Consider the following 27,779-nt stretch of genomic DNA (forward strand, 5'->3'; position numbering starts at 1 on the left):
CAGCAGCGTACGAAATTCAAAAATTTGAACCGTTTGTGCGTGTTTGTGAGGGGCTGAGCCGGCGGTGACACCATACTCCGTACACACTGCCTGCATCCTCACACCGAGACCGGGACAGACATGGATCCGTTCACTGAGGTGAGCACTGACACATTATATTGCTGATAGCCCGCACCTTGTCAGCATTGTGTATTCTGCATGGCACACCGCAATAATCTATATAATAATGTATTTGTATGGTATTAGGTTGGCATTGTGTGGCACCTGGGTGACTGGCATGGGTCAGATGCCCAGTCTTGTGATAGGTATTGTCAATGCTGGCAAACTCGCTCTTCCATGTGGCTGCTCTTTTACTTTTACACCTGATCTACAGATTGTTGTAGTAAAAAAAACATTTATTTGTTCTGGAACATTCTTATTTCCTAATTTAATTAGCATGGAGGAGCCAGGAAGGGCAGATTATAGCAGATTATACTTGGCATGTGTGATCAGATGTCAGATTTTTAATAAGCAATGGATATGTACACATTAGATTATCATTGAGTTTGCTTTATCATTGGGCTCCATTCACAGATCTAATACATCAGGATAATTATAAGGAAAATATTTATTTTCAGTGACGTCCAATGATATCTGAAAATGACAGTCACATGGTATGTGGTAAAGCTTTGTGAATTGAGCCCATTGTACTACAAGTGTCAACAGCTTTCATCATCATCATCATATTTTCCAATACTTGATTATGATCCCTCCAGAGAACATTTCAGTATCTGCACCTTTCCTCACATGGGTTCACCTTTACCTATTCTTTTTTTTGAATAAGGAACTCACAGGTGTAAATGGTGCCTCATGTGGGTATTATATAACTTTAAACCCCCCATAAATGGCCTTTCAGATTTGCTGAATTCCTGTTTGTTAAATGACATGCAGCGTTTTCTCTGGGGACACCAGAATTCCATTCCCAGCTCCCTTTACAAACCCAAACAATGGCCTCATGGTTGGATTCTCCGTGCTCAGATCCCCAAAGTATTTCTCTGCTGTACAAAAGCCTCTGGAGATTCAGAGAAATAAACATAAAAACAATGCTGGTGATTCAGCTTTCCCCTTCCTTAAATGTACTTTGAATTAACTATGAATGAAAAGCTTTATTTTTTCTCTTCTATGGTGAGCTTGTTGTACAGTTAGTGGTGCTTCCAGTGTTATTCAAACCATATTGTGGTGGACCAAATCAGTTTATCAAATGCCCTTAGAAAGGGCAATTAAATCTGGCTTGGATCTTGTGCTGTGTGTATAGCGTGCGTTTGTTCATCTGTCACTGAAAACAATCAAAAAAAAAAAAGTCATTTGAAACACACAACTGAGCATGTATGACCGCTGTACTTTCTAATGGAGGAGGACAGCTTTTCCACGCCCCTCTCTAAAGAACAGAACTGGGCATTGTGTACAGCACTCATATGTTCTGCTGTCACTTGAAATGTCATTCCTACAAGATACATCCCAGGTGACCCACCCTCCACATTAAAAAATGGTGCTCCGGGTTATCTGCACCTTCCAAGGAGCCTTGTAAGATACAGTCCAAATGACTTTACTTAGTTACTATGAAAATATTTGTAAGATGGCTTTCAGAGCACAGAATTCTTTTTCTAGTTTCTTGTCATGTGTATAATCTTTTTATCTCTCTAAATATGTCCTGGTAATATTTTCTGACAATTGCTAATCCTTTGGATTCAGTCGGGAGGTTGACATCATTTGGGTGGAGTATTTTCTTCCAACTTGCTTGACATTGTTTTCAGAATGTAATTTGGAAGAGAGGTGATAGGAGGTGCCAGATATTCTGCTCGGCATGCTTATTGTGTGCTCTGTACAGTACAATGCATCAGACCCATGTCCTCTTCTGTATGATATAGAAGAATGTAGCAAACACCTACTTGTCCCATGGGCTCACCATACTATCATAGTATTATGGCCAAACAAAATTCAACCCAGTCTGTAAGAATCTGCTTATAAACTAAATTATAATTTGAGTTTAAATAAAGAAAAAAGGAGAACTGGGGTTTTCTGTTCAGCAATTCAGGTTATATTGTGTATCAAAACCAACCCAGAGGAAGGGGAATTTTTTATTTTGCATTTGTTTAATCCTTCAAGCTAAATAAACTGAATGCGCATTTGAACTATTATTTATTACTTTAATGCCTCCAGGAAGCATAATCCGTAATACATATGAGGCTCAATAGCTTGTTGCTACACATAGGGCCATCACATGGTTGGTACTTTGCCTGGCTCCTAAAAAAATGAACTTGTTACCAATGTAATTAGTAAGAAGAATCCATAAGGTTGGTATTTATATTATAGAAAAGTGGCAACTCTAGGTACACACTTTTTTGCAGCAAGAGTGTAAAATCCCTGTGTTGGTTTACTGCAGAATTAGAACACAATGCAATATCTTCACCAAACTTTCAGATGTATAGTTAAGCTACGTACACACTTCCAATTATTATCGTCGGAAAACGAACGACGAACGTTCCTGCACGATATATATGAACGATCGTATAGCACCGATCCTGCACATAGAGGTAACGACACGATCGTTCGTAGATATTGTACACACAATAGATACGATCGTTTAAGCGATAGAGGAACTATGTGCACGACAGGAAAGTGAACTGACGTTCGTTCATCACGCATGCTCTGAACATGGACGATCAACGAACGACCGTACACACGAACGATGTTCAACGATCGTCGTCCAATCCGATCCGCCGGTCCGGTCGTTCGTTTCCAACAATTTTCCTCGTTCGTCGGCGTCGTTGATTACTTTTTTACGAACGATTTTTTGCCCAATCGATCGTTCGTCGTTCGATTGGAACGATAAAAATTGGAAGTGTGTACGCACCTTTACACCTAATCCTATATTTTATTATTCAGTATTACAACCACTGCCCTTGTCATGTGACAGCTGCATGGTAAATGGTAACCAAAGGGGGACATTTACAAATTTGAACATATATCCTGCCTCATACCAAGCTTGACAAATGCTGTAAATGACAGCCGAATAATGGGTGTTGCTTTTCCTTTTGGCATTTAAGATATATCTATCTAGAAGAACTTGTTAACCAAGGCTTGTACTTTACCCTATTGCCTTACAGTGAAAACAAAAATTGTATTGCCAGGATGACATAGGAAGGGATGTGTGATGAAAATAACAATGTGCATGCGTTGCCTTCAACAAAAGACGTGGTTTGCATACCATGTGCAATGTTCATTTCCCTTGATTTCTCCCTTGTGACTGTAGGCTGTAAAACTCCCGCTCTGCCAGTTTTTTTTTTTTTTTTTTTTTGAAAGTGCAGATGGCGTCTTTCAAGTTTTTGTCAAAGCGTCTGATCATCTGTGTTTTCCATAATTGGTAGCATGCAGGAAAGATGTGGTCGGTTATTGGGCTGTGTTCCAGCACATAGCTAGGAAAAAATGCTCCACGTAACTGCTTCACTTCAGCAAGCTACAGCATGAGTGGATGATATAATCCGCCTAAGTGAAATGTAAATACTTAATATCAAAACAACTATTGGCTGATTCAAACTAAAATGACTGGGTGTCTCCTTATGGTGCCAAAAAAGAAACTTCCCCTTTTCCCAATACTGTAAATTCAGCAATATGATAAACTTCTACTTTATATATTCTGCAGAGGCAGAATCGCATTAACCCCTGAACATCTGCAGATTGTTTGTTTATGCCAGGCAATAGAAATAACAATGATACATTTTCATAAAAAGTTTTTTGTGATTTATTCATATGTATTCAATAGTCTCCTCTCTCTGTAACATTGTTGAAAAAGATGGGACAATTGCCCAGGGCTGAGTAGATAGATTGTTCTCCAGGCCAGATCAGATATCAAGTACTGCTCTGTACAGCATTTCTCTCTTTTCTTTCCACTCTTTATATATTGTTTGGTTGTGTAAGAGACACCTGTACTAGCTTTTGCTGGTCTGATTCTTAAATTCTGGATGACTGGTGGTCGCGGCTTCGACAGATCCTTAATACCTGGAAAAAGCATGTATAAATGTAGTTAGGACTCCCAATTTGTATACTTGTTCCACATTAGTAAAGCACTGACGCATGACAGCCAGGCAGCTACTTTTTTAAAGAAAGTTCACGCTAATGGTTTGGCTTCAGTCCACAACTCAGAATAGGGATACACCTACGTATCAGAAAATGGGCTGCTCACGTAAGTTCTGACTTAACTTTGACATTACTGGCTGCATGCTTGTTCTTGGCCCATAATTCAAACTATGAAGCCAGAGAAAATCAGGCAGTTGGCGTTTTCCACTTTGAACTCCTAAGCTCGCATCTGATTTTTCCTGCAACTGTAAAAACATGTAAACCATAACTGCTGAAAACTTTAAATGTTCTTTAGTTTAATAAGTAGCTGTTCTTTACTTAAAAAGGGAGAAAGGCCCAACTCAAGCTGGTACTTTTGCAACAGTGGTAGCTAACAAATCATTCCCTTTTATTGCTAGGAAAAAAATGAATTGCAGTCAATTAAAGGTCTGTGTTGCTAAGTGGTTCACTTTTTGCAGAATTTTGGACTAGTCACAGAATCTCTATCTGAAGTAGTCACTCATGTTATTCATGGTTGATGCTAGTGGTCATGGCACTCCTGTGATTTGTGTCGCTACATTGATAAGTATTTTAGACAACTACAGCAGTAAGTGCTTGTTCGTATAGAATGGGTGGCAGGGAGTTCCGTCAAGCTGTAACTGCCTGCTTTGACCCTACTTAGCCCTGGTAGAAAATGGTTACCTAACTCTAGTCACCCCTTGGGGCAAGTGAGGGGTAAGCGCCTACAGCTATGATTTGATAAGATTTGCTTTTAAAGCTGGGTACACATGCGTAATAATTATCGTTGAAAAGAATCTTTCAAGATCCTTTCTAACGACTAACGACTGCACAATGCATGAACAAGCGCTGTACATACACCACTGTTCTGCTGTATGAAGAGGGCAGGGGGAGAGTGAAGGAAAGACACGCTGCTGCTTGCTCCCCCCCTTCACTTCCATTATGACCGTTCGCCGTCCATCGTCCGTGGATCCACCAGGACGGACGATGGACGACGGGCGCTGTACACCCGCCAGATTCTTGTCTAGTATCCGCCGAGATCCTTTGGACGTGTGTAAGTAGTTTGACTAGCTAGGATTAAAGCTTGCAATTAGACTTGGCCTAACTTGCTGCCCACTGCAAACAAGCATCTATGCTGTAACTAGCAGAGAATAACCATTATCTCTTTCTACTTCTCAAACTCCTGATTATCAATGGCAAGTTTGCTGCAAGCAGCTGACTCCTCACAGACACTCTTGGCATTCAGATTGGCAGTGGACTGCTTTTAGGGAAACTCTGTCCTTGCTTATCTAGCGGATGTTAACCTCTTTTCCTTCTAGTAGCTGTTACAAAGATAGAACTATGGGAACAGCCACTTGTATCTTGTTTTTAAGGTTGTGGGGTGCCAGACTGATTGTAGCCTTACTATATATTACTGTAACGCATTGTCAGTGAAGTCTGCCCACATGTCTTGTATACAGGTTCCACATTAGTAAAACATCAGAAGGAATAGGATTTTAGAAAACTGGCAAAACCTTTTCACCTGGCACAGGTGACACTTGCTTTCCAGTTCATGTACAATTAAAGTATTATGGTGTAAAATAGGGCAAACATCCAGTGATTTCTCTCTTTTCCCTTCACTGTAGAACCATTTAAGTAGAGGGCCAAACCTGCCATAAGAGATATTTATTGCATAGGTAGAGCCTTGTCTTTTGAATCAGCCCCTGGCGTCTTTGTTGTCTTGGGTTGTCCCAACCACAGAATCCGCCTGTTCCATCACATCCGGTTGCATTTTTTTTCTATATAAAACCCTCATAATGACCACAGCAGACCTCTAGGCTTGTGGACGTAGGCAAAATATTCTTACTGCTAGATTCCTCAAAAGATAAAAGAAGCAAAACCCTTTCACAGTTTGTAAGATTTTCATGCAGATTTTTATTGAGATGTCATAAAATTATTTGAAAAGTTTACAACCTTATTGTATAACGTTCTCATGGTTGTTTCTGTGTATTTGACTTCATGCACCTCTTCTTAAAGCACTTGTTGTGTCTGTTTAGTGGCACTATGAGTTGTCGTGGAAGAGGAGATAAATGCACTGCTTTTGGGTGAAGGGGTGGCCAACTGTGCCATACTGCTTCAATCGGTGGTGTGACATTCTGTATACAGTGTTCTTTTACAATCAGGCTACAGAAAGCTGTCAACCTGTATGTTAGCCACTATAGGTAAAGTAACTGTTTCACAAAAAGTAAATGTCTTCACTCTATCATTTATAAGAATGTTACATAACAAAAGTGTATTCTTGGACACTACACAATAGTTTTCTGTCTAAGGTTTTTTTTTTATCTTTTGTCATAGAAATTGCTTGAAAGGACGCGAGCCAGGAGAGAAAATCTTCAAAAGAAGATGGCCGATAGGCCCACAGCTGGAGCACGGACAGCAGCAATAAGCAAAAGGCCACTTACAGAAACCAATCGTCAGCCACCTGTACAAGCTGAAGAAGGTAAATATAAAAGAGAACGGTAGTATGGTAGTTTGTGACCGGGGGGATCATTTTGATTGCATAAGGACTAGATATTCCAATATTTGCCTCCTACTAATAGTCATTATAGAGCCAGAAAAGGGCTGCTCACTCTTGGGACATTTCTATTGTATATAGTAGATTTATGAGCACGGAGAAACCTTTACATGAAGAGTAGGTTACATTATAAATAAAATAAGCTCTGTGGTTCTTTCAGGGGGCCTGATTTAATAAAGTGCGCCATGGCTGGACAGAATACACTTTCATCAGTGATGCTGGGTGATCCAGCAAACCTGGAATAGATTTCTTAGTCATTTGCTACTTGTTAACAGATGTTTTGAATCCTGGACCAGATCCATTCCAGGTTTGCTGGATGACCCAGCTTTACTGGTGAAAGTGTATTCTCTCCAGCCTTGGAGAGCTTTAATAAATCCGGCACCGTGTATTTGACTTTTCTGTAAGATTGTTTTTTCAGCAGCTATAATGTAATAAATAGCAATGTCCAGAGAAATGCAGGGACTGTAATGTGTATCACTTTCACCTTATCTTGATTATTGGTAAAATGCTCCTTTACATTTATGCTCAATAACTACTTCCTTACACTGATGGCTATTGACGCTGCAAGGAAATCAGTCTAAAACTCCATTGCATTGTTTCTATAGTTCCTATATGAGGGCAAGGAAAACATGAACTTTCTTAATTTGGTAAAAATTGGTTTATAAATTCTCTTCATGAAATTATTTAATGCGCTGGATAGGAAGATCATTGTAATCCATGCAAAGGGTAAAAAACATCCAAAGCTAAATTGTACTTTTTTTTTATTGTTGTATAGAGTATGGGTGACTGTACAACCCCTGTCAAGTTTCCTCGGGAGATTTTTTTCTAACCTTACCAGACTCCAAAATTCAAATAATACATTTTCTGTTTAGATCATCCTGAAATTGTGCCTTTTTAATGTATTTTTATTTAAAACAATTTTCAACTACTCATTTTCACTTTACAGTAATATTCTGTTTTGCTTTTCAGAGAAACCATGCGCAAAGCCCTCTCCATCAAAGAGACGCTGTTCTGAAGAAAACAAAATATTAGGAACTGAGAACAAAGAACCAAAAAGCCCAGAGATTGCTAAAAGTACACAGCCAGAGACTGTTAAACATCCTGAAGTGAGACCCATAGAAAAGACTCCACCAAGAACCACTGTTTCCAATAAAGAAGACCTAAAACTGAACTCTGAAGATCAAGGAGCATCTTCAGTGAAGACTCGTATGCAGAGGCTTGCTGAACAGCGAAAATTTTGGGATAATAATGGTAAAGGAAAAAAGTCTATTATCGCCTTCTTTACTTCACTGCTTTAGTAATTTTTACACTTATGTCAGTTGTTACTGAAACATAAGAACTGATAATAAGTGCTATCTGGGTCATTTGATTTAAAATACTAGTTGCCGAATACCCATTTTAATGCCTTTTCAAAAAATAAACTAGTGCGCAGAAATTCTTGGAACATCTATTTTTGCATAGGACAGGGCTCTACATGTCACAATATATTAGAGCCTAACACAGGTAAATGAAAGTGGAGGAGACAAAATCGAAGCTGATATCTGCTGATGGCTACCCCTCTCCTCCCCTCCCCCTCTTCTAACTAATCCCTGGGGAAAACCTAAACTACCTTAATGCCTTTTTTACTCTCTTGCAGTCATGTGACACCCGGCCCTTATTTTTTTCCTTCATTGTTTACATATAGTAGGGCCCTGCTTTAGGTGTCCACGTCACTACCTACCTACCTAGGGAGTTTGGATATAGGATATTTGGATAAATATTTGCTTTAAGAAAAGGAAATGTAAATTTTAGGATTATCCCCATTATTTTAACCGTTTTTCTAATGGTGGTCTCTTAAATCACATTCATTTCTTGAACAGCAGCTAAAATTTTATATTATTTATTCTACGAGTATATTTAAGTTTCATGTTTGTAAGGTGGCTCACAAAGTACTTTAGCCTTTAAAGGTGATATCCAAGCAAGCGACCAAATACATAGCTTTTCTTGCATATGTAACTGGTCTTTTACCTACCAAGGAAATGTGTTTTTGTATACTCGGTCCAAAGATTTACACAGAGTTGTCTGCCAGGGCGGGCGATCTAATTTTTCTCGGCTCCAGTTAAATATAATTTACAGGTCTTGTCCCTCCCAGCCAATAATTAGGCTGTGAAAAAGGAAGCAACAAACTGATGTACCTGGCTTACTCTCACTTCCTAGTGGCATGTTCCTAATTAACACATGAATACTGCAACACAACCTATTGGCTTGTGCTGCTCCTTCCTTTCCCAGTCTAGGCTCTGCTTCATAGGAAATTACATGAGGCTGTTATCAAGGCATTTAAACTGGTTGCAAAATATATTTAGGACTATTCACATATTGTACTTAAGTTATTCAGTGGACATTAATGTTCTTTCACGATTTACAGTAGCCCTTTTATTTTGAGTGGATACCAACAGAAGGGGAGTAAAGGCACTACTGGTGCTTTGTATAAGTGCTTTGCAATGCCTTTCAAATTGTATGCCACTGCAGCCTGCACATTGCCACATGGCAAGGCCTTACTGGTGTACTAATTAATACAGAGCTGCATTTATTTATTATGTTATATATATTTTATATCTACTTAGAGTTTAGCTTTACGATTGGGTGTGGGATTTGTACATACTAAAGTCAGCAGTCAGCATTTACAACTGCTTTATTGAATAGAGTTTCAGTGTAATAAAACAAATTGTTAAATTTGTAACAAAACTGTTAAACTGTCAGTATGGAAAAAATCAACTTATATTTTTTTTCTTTCGCAGGTAGTCCACCAACTTCCCCTCCTATTTCAAATCCAACCAAAGAAACTGTACCTTCCCCTCCAAAGGTGCAGGCTCCCGTAATTAACACCGAAGCACCCAAGGGCCGCAGAGCTCGCTTAGCTGACCTGGCTGCCACAATTGGGTCCTGGGAAGATGATTTGAGTCATCCAAGTGTTAAAGCAAACAATACACAAGAAAAGCCTGGTACCGCTTGTTTATCGAAAGTGACCACTGCCAGTTCAGCTGCTTCCAGCATCAATAGTCATACTGTCAGGCAGGAAGCTGTGTCACAGAAACCCAAAGAGGAGCCTGTGAAAAAAGCCACACTTCCTAGCACGCTGGTATGTAATTTATAGAATTCTTATCTATTTATCTTCAGTATTGATTTGATCTAACTATTCAATGTGAAACACACGGTGTAGTTTAAATGTAATAATACAGTAATAATTGCTAGGGTAAAATAAAGAGACGCTTTAATGTAGTTGCAGTGGGTTAGTATAACATTTAAAATATTTTAAATGTAACTTTCAATGTTTTAGTTTTTTATACTACTGTTTTGTTCATTTGTATATTAAATGCTGGAGAAAGATCTGTATATGAATATAATCTCCCAGATGATATAAGATATCAGTTATGTTGATATTGATTTGCCTAATTAGACCAGACTCCATTAAAACATAGAAAGTCTGAAGCACTTCTCCCTTTCTCAGAAGCTTTAGCTCCCCACTAAATACAATGACATCAGGGTCTTGTGACCAATGGGCAGAGCAGCAACTTTACCTTAATTAACAGTAATATACTGCTTAATGTTTACCTGGGGGAAAAAAACTAAATTGTTGAGGGTTTTAATGGTTTAGCCATTGAAAGTTTGCATTTTTTCCTCCTTTATTGATTTGTTACTTTGCTGTTTGTAATAAAGTGTATGGTAATTTAAAAGTGAAGGCTGAAGAGTTGGTGCACACAGTTAGGTGACTCTGCTTCCTGCAACCAGTATATAAGATCGACACTGCACTGTTCTGTTTTTGTTGCTCAATAAACATAACATCCAACCATTTTTACCCTAATGCTTTTTGAACAGAGCTTTTTTATGAGAATGACCGTGCTGTGGCAACCTTCCCAACAGGTGATTTTGCAGGTGGAATAAAGAATTCTAAACCAGTGTGTAAAGGCACATTATTGCCTCAAAATGCACAATACATTTGCTGGTTCACTGTAGTGCCTTCAAGGTAAATGGCAACCCAATGCACTTTCAAAATGTTTGTGTGTTGCAGCTCATTTTGAAAGGACTGTTTAATGCAGTGCAACAGACATCCACACATGTGTTACATAACATTGTTGTGTGTGTATATAGGCCCTAACTGTACAGAGGGGTCACTAGTAATATTTTAGCTGCTAATTTCCCAGATATAATTTTTTTTGTGTAAAACTAAAAGTAAATAATATTATGCCTTTGTTTACAGCAGTCTACACGTTTTGAATCAAAACCCTCAAATTCTACAGTGGCAAACACAATTAATGATGATAAATCAAAAGCAGATAAACCTACAAATGTTGCCCTTTCCAAGCTGAAGGAGAAGTATGAACAACCAGCTCAGATAGAGAAGTCTTTGTCGGCTAATGTATCTACCCCCCAGAGAGTAGAGAGGCCAACATCAAAAATTTTCACCAATTTCCAAGCTACCCCTAGAGAAGAAAGTAATAGAGCAACACCGTCAGTGCAAAAGGACAAGACAGCAACACCAGGTAAGCACTAAATCTATAAGATCGTTCAAGATTGGGTTTTTTAAATTCTTCACTTCATCATCATAATCTGTGCTCAGCCTAGATATTTCTGTTGGTGCACCTGGCTGAACTCTCTAACCTTTTACTGCTCTGTAGGTGGTCCAGGAGTGAAGTCCTTCCTAGAACGATTCGGGGAGAAGTGTCATGAACGCAGTCCAGCACCTGCAAACTCTACACTGAAGTCTTCTGTGCTCACTCCAACAACAAAGAGTATTCAAGAAAGGCTTCTAAAGCAGAATGATGTGTCAAGTACTGCCAGCTTAGCACAGCAGCAGAAAAAGGTGTGGACAACTACAAATCACTAGGTTATATAAGAATATATATTTTGTTTTATTATAGTAATTATGTTGTATTATGTTATAATTAGGAACGTGAGAAGGAGCTTGCAGCCATTCGTTCCCGATTTGATAAAGGCAACGTCTGGACTGCAGATAAGGAAGACCCAGCTAAAATCAAGCAACAAGAGACTCAACGGGTAATGGATACTTGTATTATATGAGGACTGACAAGACTCTTTACTGCAGAATAACAATGATGCAAGTCATTTCAGAACAGTAAACTTACTGTTATCTGGTATTCCAGCAACTAGCAATAACATGGCCCCATGTGTCTTGATTATAATAATCTGTACCTATACTTTATTATATTAGTCTGCTCCCATGCTTATTTATACAATATTCTGCTCCCATACTTATACAAGCACTTGATCTGCTGCCTTGTTTCATTTAATATTCTGCTCCCATACTTATACAAGCACTTGATCTGCTGCCTTGTTTCATTTAATCTACAATCTCCTGTAACAGGATTCTGGACAGATACATTATATACACTTTCCACATCTTTTAAGCTTTCATGTATAAAGAATAATAGATATGGTTCCTTGTTTGCTCTGTTGAGCCCATAGTGAGAGCTCAAAATGTTCTTTACTCAGGCAACATAATTGTGGTCTGTGTTTTAACTTGAATTCTGACATAATAGACTTTTAAAATAGAGAATACAGAAATCACGTGCCTACTTTGTCTACTGTGCCAAAGAAGCCAATCTACATTCCAGGACCTGTTACCAGGACACGTACACTGTGTCTTTGCCCTCTTTTCTTGCTGCATTATCACATTTATTTTCTTTTAGAAATGAGATGTATGTTAAGTGCCCACATACATGAGTGTTGTATGATCTATATGACTAGAATTCATTTAAAGTAAACTTTTGTTTTTTTTATTATTTATTTAAGGGTGAGGGCAGGAGTCCATAGTGGCCTTTTAAACAAATAGTTGTGTTTCTGGAACAACATTTGGATTCTATTATGTGGCAACTGTGAGAGCAGATAGTTTAGGGTAGTTTATTAAAGCATTCTTGGTAAAATACCCAGTGTTGTGTTTATTTGTGTTACATTTCTCAGATGCCTTTATTAAGGTAGCCATCCTGAAAGCACAGTCTAATGTTTTGTTTCTTTTCCTTTAGGAAATTCAAACTCATCCAACCACTTCTAGCAAACCGCCAAAGCCAAATGTAATTTCCCTTCCAACTGTTGAGAGAGAGCCTGTCTCCCCGCAAAAGAGCACAGCAAGTAAGAAGGACTGAGTGACTGACTAGTTTTGATGTGTCAATTCATAAGGCAAACACCTGCTAGAATTGTAATTGTGCTAACCGCATTCCTGAGCTGTTTTCCTGTAAAGGTTTACGGTACTTTTATTTTTTAGTATGTATTGTTCCTCTATACCACCTTTCAAACTAAAGCTACACCTGTTATGGCAAAGTTCATGGGCCACATTGTAACTTTAGCTAGTGTAATGTAACTGCTCGACTGTTCACATTTCATTTGTTTAACCTGCTATGTTCTATAGCTAACTGACAGGCCAGTTCATGAATCCACAATGACATTCAAACAACCTGGCACTAACTAGGTTCCTTTGATTACTTCCACTCAAATTTTCTAGGTGCCTCCCAACAAAAGATGGCTGAACACGTTAAAAGTCCTGCCAGATCTGTGCAGCTTTCTTCAGTACCCTTGGAGAAACAAGCATCCAATAATGAAGTGGTGTCCGCTCAAGGTAAAGGTTAATTTTTAGAGACTGAGAAACTTCCTATAATACAGTATTGTATTACCCATAAATTCTGTCTATGGGGAAGTCCTAGGTATAGACTATATCTTCTATATTGAAGGTTGGGTATTCTGCGAACAGATTATTAACGTGATCTCATTGTCTAAGATGTCTACACAAACCATTTATACTTTTTATGAAATCAAACCATGCAGACCAAATATCACTTTTTCTTGGTAATGATTGAGAAAAGAAAACATCTTTAAGCATATGCCACAAACACACATTAACAACGTGTACATTTAACAAGATGTAAAATATTGTATGAGCCAATACATTTTTTAAATGATGTAAACCTGTTAAATGGTATTTGCATCTGCTTTTGGTGGGTAAAGCTTTGATGGCATGCATATAGGTTTGTGAAACACTAGAACTTGCACATTGGTTGTCTCATTCATCTTTGATTCTTCTTTAAATTATGCTTGGTAGGGACACTGAAAAGTGATTTATCGCCATTACAACTTTTACCCTATAAAATACCTAAATCATAACGGTTTTCCTTTTTGTGATTACAGTGGAAGTAATACCAGAGATTGAGATGAATGTAGATGGAAGCATGAATGAGACTAACAGTTCAGAAGTCATCACCAGCATATTTAGTGATGCTCTTGAAAATGAAGAGGATGAAGATGTGGACAAAGTTTTAACTCGGCAAATTGAAAAAGTTAAAGAATATACAGAAAGGAATCGAGGAAGAGAGAGTCCTGATGACAATGAGGAGGAGGATGATGAAGATGCACTCAACATTTCTTCAATGTCTTTGCTAACTCCCCTAGCAGAGACTGTTGGAGTAAGAAGCCCAGAGGTAAGTAAAAGAACCCATAAAATGTAGTATAGAGAAAATGTGTTGCTGGTGAATTAATTTCCTTTTATTTTCTTCACAGGCACTGCTCTCTCTTTCTTTGTCACCTTCTAAGGTAGAAGCAGAGACCAGTGCAAGTTGTGATAGCCCTAAATCAGTAAAATTCCAAAGGACCAGGGTACCCAGAGCAGAATCACAGGACAGTTTTAGATCCACAGAGGAAAATCAAAATCTCTTGTACAGGTAAGAAAAGCATAGAAAGTGTGTGTGTGTGTGTGTGTGTGTGTGTGTAACACTATTTCACAGAAATTAGATTTGCTTTAATTTACTGGTATTGTAACATGCTTCTTTTCAGCATCGATGCATACAGATCACAGAGGTTTAAAGAGTCTGATCGCCCTCCAGTAGTGCAAACAATTGTGCGCAAAGAAGATGTGTCTTCCCGACTGGAGGATGTAAAACATGGATCTCCTCGGAATGTTAATATCAAACAGAAGCTAAAGGTAGCAATATTTGCCATAAAAAGTAATGCATTGTATGTTAATGTGCTTTTAATATGTAATTTAGGAATTTAAAACAAAAATGTTTTGAGTGTCTTATGTAGGACAAAGCAACAATTTCACTTTATTGGCAGCTTCATGAGCTGTTTACAGCCCATATGTTCCTACCACTTCCCTTTTGGTTGTGTTTTTGTGTACCTTCAAGTCATGATCTGTAGCATAAACAGGGCTAATGTCTCTGTTGCTGCTCCCATATGAGGGGCCAGTAGTAGCATGTGTTTCTTTTTGCCTGTGCCAGCTAAACAGAAAAGCGGTAAGCAGAGGGAAGTTTGGACAAATCATTACTTTGCCTATGAAGGACAAGGCAATATGATTTCTTGTCATGCAGTGGTAGTCCTCAGGTGTATGTTCAGAATTAAGTGATCTGGAGCCTGCACAGGGTTTTCCTACCTTATATCTGCTGCATGAAGCTTTTAGGGAGCAAACTAAAAGATAATGAATTGCTGAATAGACCGGAAGCAATTATGGTTTGCCCTATATGTATGAAGCACAGATTTACTTTGCTCTGTTGATGTTGCCTTCATAGTAAACCAGCTGCATTGCCCTTCATGGTCAAAGCGCACAGTTTTACTTTAAGAAACCAAACACCACACTATTCAGTTTCACAAAAGTGTTTAGTGCAACATGTCTTATGTAACATTGATTTATGTTTTTATATATTTGGATGTAACCTATTTATATGGTGAACCATTTTAGGCTGAAGAGAAGAATGAAAACAGTGTCCTTCAAGGGGATCTTGGGGCACAAAGTCAATCTGTAGGATATCCCCAAAATGATCTGTTTTTGAAAATGATCACTTTTCCATAATTTCAGTTTAAATTTGAGGCACTATTTCACACTTCATAACATTTGCTGTGACTTGGACATGCATGTTTAACACACATAAACAGAAAATGATTTATGGTTTCACAATGTCAGTATAACTAAGTGCTTCACAGACTTTGTTTTTTCTTTTGAAGTGTGTCGTTGTATGTAAACCTGCTTTCTGTGCACTTTTTTTTTTTTTTATATAAGCGCTTGTGTGAAAGTGCACACACTGAACTATATTTTTTCAGATAGAAACAATGAAAATATTTTATAACGACTGAAACTTTACACTTCATTCACTTCATCATTCTAGATTGAACCTTACATCCTAAATTACTTGAAGGTAATTTACAATCCAGCCAGAAGATGGAGCCATATTACCAGTGTAAAGTTATTATTATAAAGACTATAGTCCACATCCAGGCCATGCGGCAAAGAGACAACCCACAGCATAAAGCAAGTAGTCAGCAGGGTAGCTAAAAAATAGGGATAAAAATCTTTGAATAAGTTTAGTTGACTTAAAAATGTTTTTATATTTTGTATATAGGCTCTGCATATTGCAATTGCATTTTGTGTAGGTTAGACATTTTTTTGTATATTGAATATATTTGCTTGTAGTCTTCCTTTTAAATTGAAACATTTTATGTCCCTTACTTAAACTTGACATATTACCTAAAAATAGCTCTGCCCTGAACGTATATGTAGTAGCTAAAACTTTGGCACACATCTCCACAAATAGCAATGAAACACAGGATGTACTGATACTGATTTTATTCTATATATCCGTAAAGTGCTTTATACTCGAATCATATATTTTTTTTTTTCATTATTTTTTTTTTTCTTCTAGATATTAAATAATGAAATCAACATGCAGCAAACTGTGATTCATCAGGCAAGCCAGGCTCTTAATTGCTGCACAGACGAAGAGCATGGTAAAGGAACACAGACAGAAGCAGAGGCGGAACGTTTGTTGCTGTTTGCAAGTGAGTACCTATTACATCCAATTTTGTGGAAATATTTAGATGTTTTGTAGTAAACTTTGGCAAAACACCACCTTTTAATTTCAGAAAAAATACGTATGCCACATGCCCACACAGGGACACTTCATTATTATTATTATTAATATTAGTATATTTTTTTTAAAAGATACAATTTTTATTTTAAATATAAAGATTTATTGCAGGATGCATTAAATGAGTTTCTGGAGTGAGAATACAGAAGTAACTGTTTGCTTTCAGACTTTCAAAGTTTGATATCAAAGAGGAACAAATGGTAAACTTTTGTGTGTGTGTATGTGTGTATATATATATATATATAATTATGTTGTTCATAAAGGATGTTCTTCTACAGTATTGTGTATTTTTTACTGACCTGATGGCTGGGGGAGCTTTCAGCTTGCATAGATTGTCAGGTCTGTTAAGTTGAACACGGGTCTTGCAGCACCTTGACTGTCTGAAAACTCTCCCTGTACCCCATGTACCCTGTTTCCCCCGAAAATAAGACAGTATCTTATATTAATCTTTTCTTCCAAAAAATGCACTAGGGCTTATTTTCAGGGGATGTCTTATTTTTTTCATGAACAACAATTGACATTTATTATTGAACAAAAAAAAATCAACATTTATTCAAATATAGTCATGTCATCATCTTGTGGAACATTATCATAACACTCTAAACTCTGAAATCCATCTTGAATTTCTTGTGAGTTCATTTCCTTTAGAACCATTGGCCCCAATTTCTCATGCTTTCCTTAAATGAGCACCTCTTGTCCATGTATGTGTGTGTATATATATATTAGTAGCTTATTTTCAGGGTAAGGCTTACATATTAACCACCTGAGCGTTACACTGAGGTCTAGATTTCTGTACCAAAAGTGATCCACTGTTTTTCATGAAATTTTTTTTTTAAATTGTAGACCTGTAACTTACAGAAATATGTCCGAACAGGGGTTCTAGTAGATAATATGAATATAAAAAATGTATTTACTTTTATTTTTTTTTATTTTTTTGTATTGGATTGGATACCGGAGTTTGTATTCAATCCAATACAACATGAGCGTTTGAATTTACCAGTTATGTACTTTGTATTAATTTTATATTATTTTGTATTGGACTGGATACGCAAGTTTGTATCCAATCAAATACAAAATATAAATTTGAATTTCCAAATTATTTACTTTTTTTTTATTTTTTGTATTGGATTGGATACGCAAGTTTGTATCCAATCGAATATAAATTTGAATTTCCAAGTTATTTACTTTTATTTTATTTTTTTTTATTTTTTGTATTGGATTGGATACAGGAGTTTGTATTCAATCCAATACAAAATGACAGTTTGAATTTACCAATTACAAACTTTGTATTTATTTGAATTATTTTGTATTGGATTGAATACAGGAGTTTGTATTCAATCCAATACAAAATGAATGAATGAGTTTCTATTTGAATTTCCCGCACACGCGCCGACGTCATCACGCACGCAGGGAGAAGCCTTCCGGTTTTTTTTCTCCGCCGGACGGCTTCTCCCTGCAGAGGTCATCCGGCGCTGGACGAAGACGGACGTGGACGATCAGCGGGACCAGGTAAGTAAGATGCCAGCCGGTATCTTGTGTTCAGCCGGCCAGGCAGCGGAACACAAGATACCGGCCGGCATCTTACCGGTCCCGCTGGCACCCGACGCTGGAGAGGGAGATCGACGGACGGAGGACGACGCTGGAATAGGAAAACGACGCTGGAATCCTTACCTCCATGGTCCCGCTGGATGTGCACAGCGGGACCATGGAGGTAAGGATGTGACAAAATTACGGGGTTAACCATCCTAGCCATTTTTTTTTGCCCGACCTTCGTACGGGCATACCGGCTAGGTGGTTAAGCATCCTCAAAAATACAGAAAAATTATGCTAGGGCTTATTTTCGGGGAAACAGGGTAGGTAAAACCCACTTATCTTAATTGGGATGCCATGTATACATTAACAGTGTCTCGAAATATTTATGTAATCGCCTATGGAGGATGACGCAGTAAGATACCTCCTGCTAGTCCTGTCTCCTCCCATTTTCAAAGAACTGAATGGCACTGTCTGTAAAGGTCTTGTTCATACTACTGTCAAAGTGATCAAGAATGATTAGTTCCAGCAACAGTAATTTAAAGTCTGTCCACAGCCTTACATCCCCTAATCTTTTTTCAGAGTTCTATATAATCATTTTTTTTCAATTAGAGTGTATTTAGGGCAAGGATAGCTACTTACCAGAAATGTGACACAAAAATAGGAGACATGCAATCACTATTTTAGGTATAATTAAAAAAAAAAATTGGCTTCTAGTACTGTTATAACCGTTAGAATTTGTTTTGTTCTTTTAAGTTGATTGTGAATGCAGTGCCTTTTTTTGACAACATGGATAATAATTCAATGTCATTTTTACTATCTAGCTGAAAAAAGAGCAGCTTTACTTGCTGAGATTAACAGGTTGAAAAGTGAAGGGCCTCAGAAAAGAACACAACCTTCAGGTCATGAAAACACTCCATCAAGAGGTCTTATATCCATTTCTGAGATATTTCTTCCTATCAAGCCGGACTTCATTTGCAGCACATCTCAGAGACCAGGTAAGGACCAAATGCTATATGGACCTCGACTCTGGCCTATGAGCCATGCTCAGCTGGGAGCCCCAAAAGCAGAGCTCAAGAGTGTATAGGTTATAGTTATAAGAGTTAGGACACCATGTGAAGTGGGACCAGGAAAGCGACTGTCCGTCTATTAACCAGTGTAAAAGTTTGCTGAGATGTTATTAATGCAGGTTTCTAGTTGTGTATATGTAGTAGAGGGGAATGAAGGTAATAGGCACTTGGAAGTGTTTTTAAGGCATTTTATTTAGGTTTGCCTATTTTTAGTAGAAAGAAAGATATGTTTATCTTGATGACGCATCATTTATATTTGCTTTTATTATCTTTCAAAAAAAAGAAATTTTCTGGACACTAAAATAATTATGTGTTTGTTGTTTTTTTGCCCACAGATGCTGCAAACTATTACTTCTTCATAATCCTTCGAGCAGGAGCAGAAAATATGGTGGCTACTCCTCTTGCCAGCATTTCTAGTGCAATGAAGGGGGATGCTCTGACTTTTCCAACCACCTTTACTCTGTAAGGATATTGAAAGTTTAGAATTCTATTGTCATTGCAAACAAAATGAACCATCCACAACAAAGTTTATTCTTCCCTTTTGTTAAATGTTTACCCCTTTTGTTAAATGTTTACCATTTTTTTTCTTCACAGTGAGGATGTTTCAAATGACTTTGAAATTTATATTGACGTGTACAGCTTGGTAAGTTAAAGTCCTTGGTTTGTATGTATTATATAGGCTTGTATTAAACTATATATTTTTTATTCATAATCAATTTTTTTTTCAGGCACAAAGAAAGGAGGGCCCTGCTTTTGATAAAAGGAAAAAGACAGTAAAGACTAAGGTAAGGTAACATAGCAAGTAACCTAAATATTCAAAATACAGTATTTGAGTCAAATTTTTAAATGGCGTGAATAATATAGCTATGAAGCTTCATAACAATTTACTTTTTTTTCTGGATGCTTTTTCAGGCAATCACTCCAAAAAGACTGCTAACTTCTATTACAGTAAGTATAATGTGCTCATATTATAAGTAAAGCCACACCTGCCCATTAGCCTTTCTGCAACTTTAAATGATCCTTTAACATGCCACATGGGGATGGTCTTTGTTTTCATCCAGCACACCTCCACTTTATGTTCCAGGCACTCCTTTATCCTGCTGCTGTTTGATTTGGAGGTTGTATAGTTATTAACTTAGTACTATAATCCAACCTACAGCCATCACAGCCAGAGATCCCTAAAATTGCAGCTCATTCCAGTAGTTTGCGTTCCCTGACTTAAGGCGAGCCCACACACCATCCCCATGTCCTATTCTTTTTGACCACGAAGTTCCTTCATTTGATGAGATTGTGGTTCGTTGACAGGCCTTACTCTGGAGAAATCGGCCCCCTTCTTGTTCTGTTGAGTGTTTACTAAAACAGACACAAGTTACATATATCTCTTGTGATTTTCATATGTATTATTGGGTTAATATGTACCCTGACACTAAACAAGAGCTTCCACATCTAACCTTTTGGTAATACTTGTTTAACAATAAACTTACCTGAGATACTTTGTTCATTGAAGTTTTATATTAGATGTGAGGGCATAAAATGTTGGTTCATGTTTTTTAAAATAATTTAAATTCATTTGTCAGAGCAAGTTATATTCTAAAGCATTTAGCTAACTGATTATTTTTTTTTTTTTAGAAAAGCAATGTTCATACACCTGGTAAGTTGCATATTTTCTTTGAATATACATGTTTGTATCTTGTATTTAGGCTTGTAGTACAGTGCTAAGTCACTTAATATGTAAACTGACAAAATGATGGTGGAATTTTAGGGGTCTATTTAAAGTGATGAATCTGACATGCAGCAAAATGCTCTGGTGTAAAATGAAACTAGAGAATGTTGTTAAATGTCCGATTCATTGCTTTATAAATGGGACCCTATATAAATTTTAATCTGAACTAAATAAGAAAAAAAAGCCGTGATACCTTTCAGTAGAGGCCTATATACAGAGAGCTCAGTTTGCAAAAGGATACGCTCAATCTACGCCAGTGTCCGAAGAAACCCTTCTCCTAAAATTTAAATAGATGGCTCAGTAAAGTTTTAAAAACAACCAAAGCGTTATGATAAAATGCATAATAGTGAAGCTGTTTAACCATGACTCTACATAGTTTACATAGTTTTTTTTATTAGCTATACATGCAGAAGGGTCACTCCCTACTTCCCTCTAGCCAAATATTATTGAAGGAAGACATCAGTAAATTCTCCTGTATGCTTCAATTTGTCATGATCAAATCAACAGGTTTCATGTAAAAAAAACTGCTCATGGTGTAAAACAATCTTGGGAGAATAAAACTTGCAATATTTGAAAGCAACAGCTCTTTTGTATGAATTACTTGCCATACACATTTTTAGCTCCCAGTTTTGAAATTTAGAATTTTTGGTTTAAACAAGGTTCCTTAAGCAACCCATCATTTGCATTGAAAAAAAAAATCAAACCAAGTTTTCCTACAAAAGAAAAGTGGGGAATCTGATCCTTCTGCATGAGCTAGATTAGATGGAGTGCTGATGGAGCTAAAACGGGACACACGAGCCCCGGGAATAATTAATAATATAATAACTTCTATTGCCAGGAAAGCTTCAGTTGGGTTTTTTGGTGACTGTCAGGTAAACACAAATTATTGGTAAGCTATCTTTACAAAAGAAAGAGATGCAGAACTTTGTATGAAAATGATATATATATTACATTTATTTTTGTGTACCCTATATATAAAATAATGGCAAGTGTATGGAAAATTATTAGGTTTTATTTACTCACTTACTTATACTCAACTCATTTCTTGCCCTTCTCAGCATTGGCTAGTCCAGGAGGTCCAAATGCTGTCCGCACCAGCAATTTTGTCCTTGTTGGATCTCACAAGCTTTCACTATCATCAATTGGTTGCAGCAAGTTTCTCTTAGACAAGGTAATGAACTTTCTGCTGTTTCCATACATATTTTCATTTTCCTGGTTTCAGACTTGAGAGCAGTTAGCAGACAACAAATTCCATAAAAAACCTAATGTAATAAAGCTGATAAATGCACATTTGAAAGCTCGCACCTACTATTAAATTAATTCAGAGTAAAATGTAAGCACTTTCTTCCAGTTATGACTTTTTAGTTTGATATTGTTTTGCTAGCTGAGACCTAATGATCCTGTGATGAGAAGTAGAATGCTTTGTTAAGCCATTAAATATTGTTCACAGAAAAGAGATTAACATGGGTATCCCAAGGGATAGGACGAGCAGTGGCTAGACAATGATGGACAATGTCTTCTGTTGGAAACAACTGCAATGAATGACATGCCGAGACTTTGACATAAATAATAAACCATGTTTTCTTCTAGGTTCCATTTTTGTCTCCCTTAGAAGGCCACATCTGTTTAAAACTCAAGTGCCAAGTCAATTCCTTTGTTGAAGAAAAGGGCTTTCTGGTGAGTCATCATCTTGTAGTAGATGTACATTTTTTCCATAAGTTTACATGGGGAATTTTCTTTTTTTATATTTTACCAAAGAAATATGATGAATCTACATAAAACATGTTTATAGAGATATACAACTGCATCAGTTTTATTCCCAGAACAGCTTCATCATATTACAGAATACAGTGTAATATAATTATAATTGTATTCATGAGGTAATAGATAAAAGCACTTTTAAAACTAAAAGAGAAATGTAAGATTACTAACCTGGGTGAGCGAGAAAAATTATTTTATGTTTTTAAAGTGTAAATGTGTTCAGTGTGTGGATTCAGGGGTATTTTTGTATTGAACTTTACAGTAACCCTGTATAAAGCTAGTTTTGTATCTATCATTAGTATCTTACAATTATTCTCTTTAAGGCATTTGTGGTATCTAACTCCACAAATTGCTGTTTAACAAGCTAAACTATTTAGATTATTTTTTCCTCATTATTTGACTATTTTCTTTTTCTTAAGTGTTGAATTCACAAAATGAGCATTAGCTTTAATGATTTGTTTAGATCAGTGTGCCCTTATGTCCTTTTGCATTTGTAGTATCCAAACACTCATCAGTGGGACAGAAGCTTAAAGGTTTTTAAATTTGGGATACCTTGCGTTTGCAGCTTCCATAAGCCAAAACAAACACTGGCAAGTCATTAGATGTTTGCAATGTTCAAATCACACCTAATCCTTTAAAATGACTTTAACCTATCTTATCCGCTATTTAAATAATTCCCACTGAAATCTGTCACATTTGGCATAGTGTGATTTGGTTGGCACTGAAAAGTAATTCCTGGCAACAAATGATTCTGTTTTAACAGATGGGGTTTGTAGTAACATATACAGCTTTAAGCAATATCTGTATACACATGACCCTACATTGAAGGGGACTGTTTTCCCTTCTGTTACCAGCCTCTGAAAATTCCTTAGTAGAGGACTGTTTATTAACGTTCTCCTATCCATTAAAGGTAGACCTACGTAGTGAGATGGGCATTCCTGCATAAAGGTGTCGATACAATTTTGCATTCTGCACTTATTCATGCCCACTGACCTTTAGAGTCTCCTTACTTTTTATTCTCTTCATATATATTTGTAAAACTGTCATAGAAAATGACTGGTGATTACAGTATGGTCATAGATTTGAAATATAATTGGACATATATTGCAGTTTGTAGAAATGTTCAAGGCAACTTTTTCATATTTTGATTAGCATAAAATAGATGTTTTTACTCAAACATTTATGTATCTCCATCCCGATTTTATTGTTTTTTTTTTTTTTTTTCTATTTTCCTCATGATTATCACCTTCAATCCAGACTATGTTTGAAGATGTAAGTGGCTTTGGAGCTTGGCATCGGCGTTGGTGCGTCCTGTCGGGTTATTGCATTTCTTACTGGACGTATCCAGATGATGAAAAACGAAAGGTCAGTTTTAATCATGTTAAAAAATATATAGATATTAAAACTAGTAAAATAAAGTGAATTTGTTCTCTATTTCAGCTCTAAAACTGAATATGTTGTGCGATGCCTTTACAAAGGAGCCTTTACTTACTTGACTTCAAAGTGCTCCACGTAATAGGTCCTAAAATTGGCTCTCAATAGCAAAGTTCATGGACATCACTGGCCCCATTAGCATTGTTATTCAAGTAATGCAGCTCCAGAATACAATAGAATCCTGGTTATCCGGAACTCAGATAACCGGAAACTTCAGATAACCATCACCCGCCAGCTCCGCTTTCTTGATTGCTCCTGTTGCATGTGTTCTGAATCCAAAAACACATACCACAGCTCCGCTAGAGCTGTGGGAGCAATCAAGGAGAGCTGAGCTGATTGCTCCGCTCTTTGGCTGAGAAAAGGAAAACCCTGATGATGGCTCAAGCGTCATCAGGGTTTCCCCTTTTTTCAGCCATTTAGCACAAGTCTCCCCATTCAAGTCTAATGCTGAATGGCTGAGAAAGCTCAGTTTCAGAGTAACCTTAGTTAACCGGAATCCAGAATGGACCATTCCCCGTGGGTGTCGGATAACCAATGCTCAACTGTATATACCTGAGTGATATGATCCTGACTGAATACGTTATTCATGCTCTATGCTCCCAGCCTACTCACTGTTAATAGATATCATGAGCATGTGCTGAGAATAATGATATAATATTATAGGGTACAACCAACAGAACCCAAACAATATGACATTTTGCCGGAGTGAAAAAGGAGCTAATGTTTTGGGCACAAAGACTGTAAATAGAGACCATAAGGGTGTGCTTAGTTAGTAGTAGCCTTTTGGTCCCTCTCACTGGTGCTTTTAGCTTAAAAGGAAAATCCTGATGACAGGACCTCTTTAAATTGCTAAAAGTCTTAGGCTTTTTTAATCTTTAAGATGCAAATATTGCCGTGTAGGGTTTTGAATTACTTTCTAACCTCTTTATTTTCTTGTCTGTCAGAATCCTATTGGCAGAATAAATCTAGCAAACTGCACAAGCAGAAAAATCGAACCAGCTAACCGGGAATTCTGTGCCAGACCCAATACGTTTGAGCTTATAACTGTGCGTCCACAAAGAGAAGGTGACAGAGAGACTTTAGTCAGCCAGTGCCGGGACACACTATGTGTAACCAAGTAAGTAACTTTTAAAATACTGTACCAGGTTAGTGGAAATGCTACAAATGTAATACAGCAAAGTGTGAAGCAGATTTAAAGCCTCTTCCCAGGGGCCCAGCAGTGAATTTAATCAGTAATGCAGAAAATGCAGGTGTTATAAGGATGCAATTAAGGATTCAGACTGCAGGAACACTGTTTAATCCCATGTAGTCTTCAGATAGCTGTGGTTTATGTAATCAGTGAAAATAATTAATCATGTCTGTACTTTTATAACAGTTTAAATAATCAGTCGTATTATACTCACGTTGGGTTACTGATAAAATAAGTTTATTTGAACACTTAATTTTTTTTTTATTTGCTTTGCCTATGACTAATTTATTACCATTAATCAGGGGTGAAAGGTCACCTGAAGTCTGACTCTACCTACCTACCTAAAGGTGTTCCACCTTTCTAAGCCATAATTTTAAAATACCCCTATTTTTATGTTTCTTTCTAGGAACTGGTTATCTGCAGACACTAAAGATGAACGTAATCTCTGGATGCAAAAACTTAACCAGGTCCTTGTGGATCTCCGCATGTGGCAGCCAGATGCTTGCTATAGACCAGCTACCAAAGTTTAAAAGAAATTGTGAAAATGTTTACTGAAAACTGATTCTCCTCATATATTACATCCAGTTTTTGTGTGTTTTTTAACTTGTAAGCTTTTTAAAACTATATTATGCATTTGGCTGCATATTGTTTTTCAAACGGCAGAGTTTTATTATTCCTATTTTTCACTTGGCCTCTTTGATTACATTTAGTTTTTGTTGCCAGGAGTCTCAATAGGGAGAAGGTGGTTACTCAAGAGAAGTAACCCTGTACAAAACCTCTGAGGGATAGCTTGAGTACTTGCATTTTTATTCGTATATATTTTTTTCTTTTTTGGCAGTGAAAATGTACCTTTTGGGAGAGCTTTAATTTCCTGCAACTTTTATGTGCAATATTCAGACACACTTTTGGACATAACCGTCCCAGTTTTACTTTATATATTTAAAAACTATTTTAACTACTTTAAACACTTCTGCACAACCTTGAATAGCTTTCTCATTCTAGATGTTTGTTTTTTTTTTTTTTTTATTCAATGGAGTGTGGGCAACTTTTTTTTTTTTTTCTTGTTTATATGGATAAAAAATTACCTGGCTTTGTAACCAGTGAAATGTTAAAATTGAAATGAAAAACTGATATACTCCAGTGGTTTCCACTATTCTTCTGAAGTGTACAGTTTATGTTTAAAAGTTTACTGCAGGTTATGGATAGCAGTAGTCTGTTCAGAATGGAGTTGCCAAAGTGCAACTTCAGCTGAAATGCCCCCCCGACTTTGCTGTCTTGTGGAGGGGCCTGCCACAGATTGCACTTCTGATTTCTTTCTTTTCTTATTTTAAATATTTTCCATAATTTCTGTCTTGGTGGCATGTTGTCCTCGATACAAAGGGTGTAGAGAAATTACTCAATAGAACCCCAGTACAGGGCAGTACAATCTAACAGAAGTCCAAACATATATTGGAGCATGAGGAACAAATGGTCTCGGCAGTATTCTTTTTATGTTTCTGTTTTTATAAAGCTGCTATAGTGCCAGCTATTTGCTTTACTGGCTAAATATTTTATGGCGTAGTTATTAAGTGTTTTGGTTTTTTTTTTTTTTTTTAGGTTTTTTTTTTTTTAGTACCGTTGCTTCAAGCCCATTGGTTGTTGTAAACTGAACAAATATGCATTTATTGGGCAGAGTGTGTAGTAGTGTACAATATTTTATACCATACCAGTTAATGGACTACAGCACACAATTTCTCATGACAAGTTGAATATAAGGCTATCATATTTTCAAAAAGCATAAACAATCGGGGCTAAATTGATACACAATTGATACAGCAGGTAGTTAGTAATAAATGAGAAGTAAATTATTATCCAATGTTACTATGGCATGTCAATTGATAAAGATATATTTTAAATCTCTTGCTCTAAAGCTCTAGACTGCTACTTCTACATTGTATAGACTTTATAAAACTACTTGGTGTAGTAACCAAGTCTACCATTGAGATCAGTATGATTTATTGATGCTAAGCATTGCTTTTCTTCAGTGCCAATTTGCCTTTTTGCTAATATGTTTCTTTCATTAGATTAATACCATTTGTTCCTAAATGGAAATGGTTACCTCCAAAAAAGATATGATCAGCTTAGTGACTGTTCTTTGCAGTGTCCTTATATATAGGCAATATAAAATTTATTTGAAGTTTTATTGCATTAAAAAAAAGTTCTTTAATGTTCTCATTCACTGACCTGGTTGAAAATATGGGTAGTTCTGTGTTCACTATGTTTGTGTTTACCTTTCAGCTATTATATCTAAGAATTTAAATATTTTATAGAATTATTATATGCGCTAACTCACAAATGAACACTAATACCATTTGTGATTCCCCCACACACATTTAAATGTTTGTCTGATTTTTTTGTATCTATTTCACTCTTGTGTTTCTTTTTGTACCTTTCTTGTTTTGTAAAAATATCTATGGGGATACTATGAAATTGAGAAAATAAAATTTTGTATATATGTATAAAA

The 27,779-nt window shown here is 36.8% G+C and overlaps 1 protein-coding gene and 1 non-coding gene across 3 annotated transcripts; both read left to right on the forward strand.

Annotated features, from left to right (window-relative positions):
* ANLN (anillin, actin binding protein) lies at window positions 1-27,779 on the forward strand. Of its 2 annotated transcripts, none has more exons than XM_072412191.1 (24): window positions 1-138; window positions 6,448-6,592; window positions 7,637-7,918; window positions 9,445-9,785; window positions 10,905-11,187; window positions 11,323-11,507; window positions 11,594-11,701; window positions 12,688-12,793; window positions 13,164-13,277; window positions 13,844-14,133; window positions 14,213-14,373; window positions 14,486-14,633; window positions 16,345-16,480; window positions 18,924-19,097; window positions 19,505-19,631; window positions 19,764-19,812; window positions 19,898-19,954; window positions 20,082-20,117; window positions 20,799-20,820; window positions 21,951-22,063; window positions 22,483-22,569; window positions 23,911-24,018; window positions 25,032-25,204; window positions 25,683-27,779. In XM_072412191.1, the coding sequence occupies exons 1-24, from the start codon at window positions 121-123 to the stop codon at window positions 25,804-25,806; spliced, it is 3,387 nt and encodes a 1,128-aa protein (XP_072268292.1). In that variant the 5' UTR covers window positions 1-120; the 3' UTR covers window positions 25,807-27,779. The 2 variants fall into 2 exon arrangements, with proteins under 2 accessions (XP_072268292.1, XP_072268293.1); XM_072412192.1 differs by having other exon boundaries at window positions 10,908-11,187.
* On the forward strand, window positions 6,117-6,249 carry LOC140332234 (small nucleolar RNA SNORA21). Its single transcript, XR_011921083.1, has one exon. It is a non-coding gene; the product is annotated as a small nucleolar RNA SNORA21 (small nucleolar RNA).

This window comes from Pyxicephalus adspersus, chromosome 5 (genome assembly GCF_032062135.1).
Source record: "Pyxicephalus adspersus chromosome 5, UCB_Pads_2.0, whole genome shotgun sequence".
Taxonomy (NCBI): domain Eukaryota; kingdom Metazoa; phylum Chordata; class Amphibia; order Anura; family Pyxicephalidae; genus Pyxicephalus; species Pyxicephalus adspersus.

Bases quoted from the DNA above. Each gene is read 5' to 3' on its own strand.
- ANLN (XM_072412191.1), top strand. The intron at 11,188-11,322 runs GTAAGCACTAAA...ACTGCTCTGTAG, and splicing joins GGACAAGACAGCAACACCAG to GTGGTCCAGGAGTGAAGTCC. The intron at 16,481-18,923 runs GTGAGTACCTAT...TTTACTATCTAG, and splicing joins ACGTTTGTTGCTGTTTGCAA to CTGAAAAAAGAGCAGCTTTA.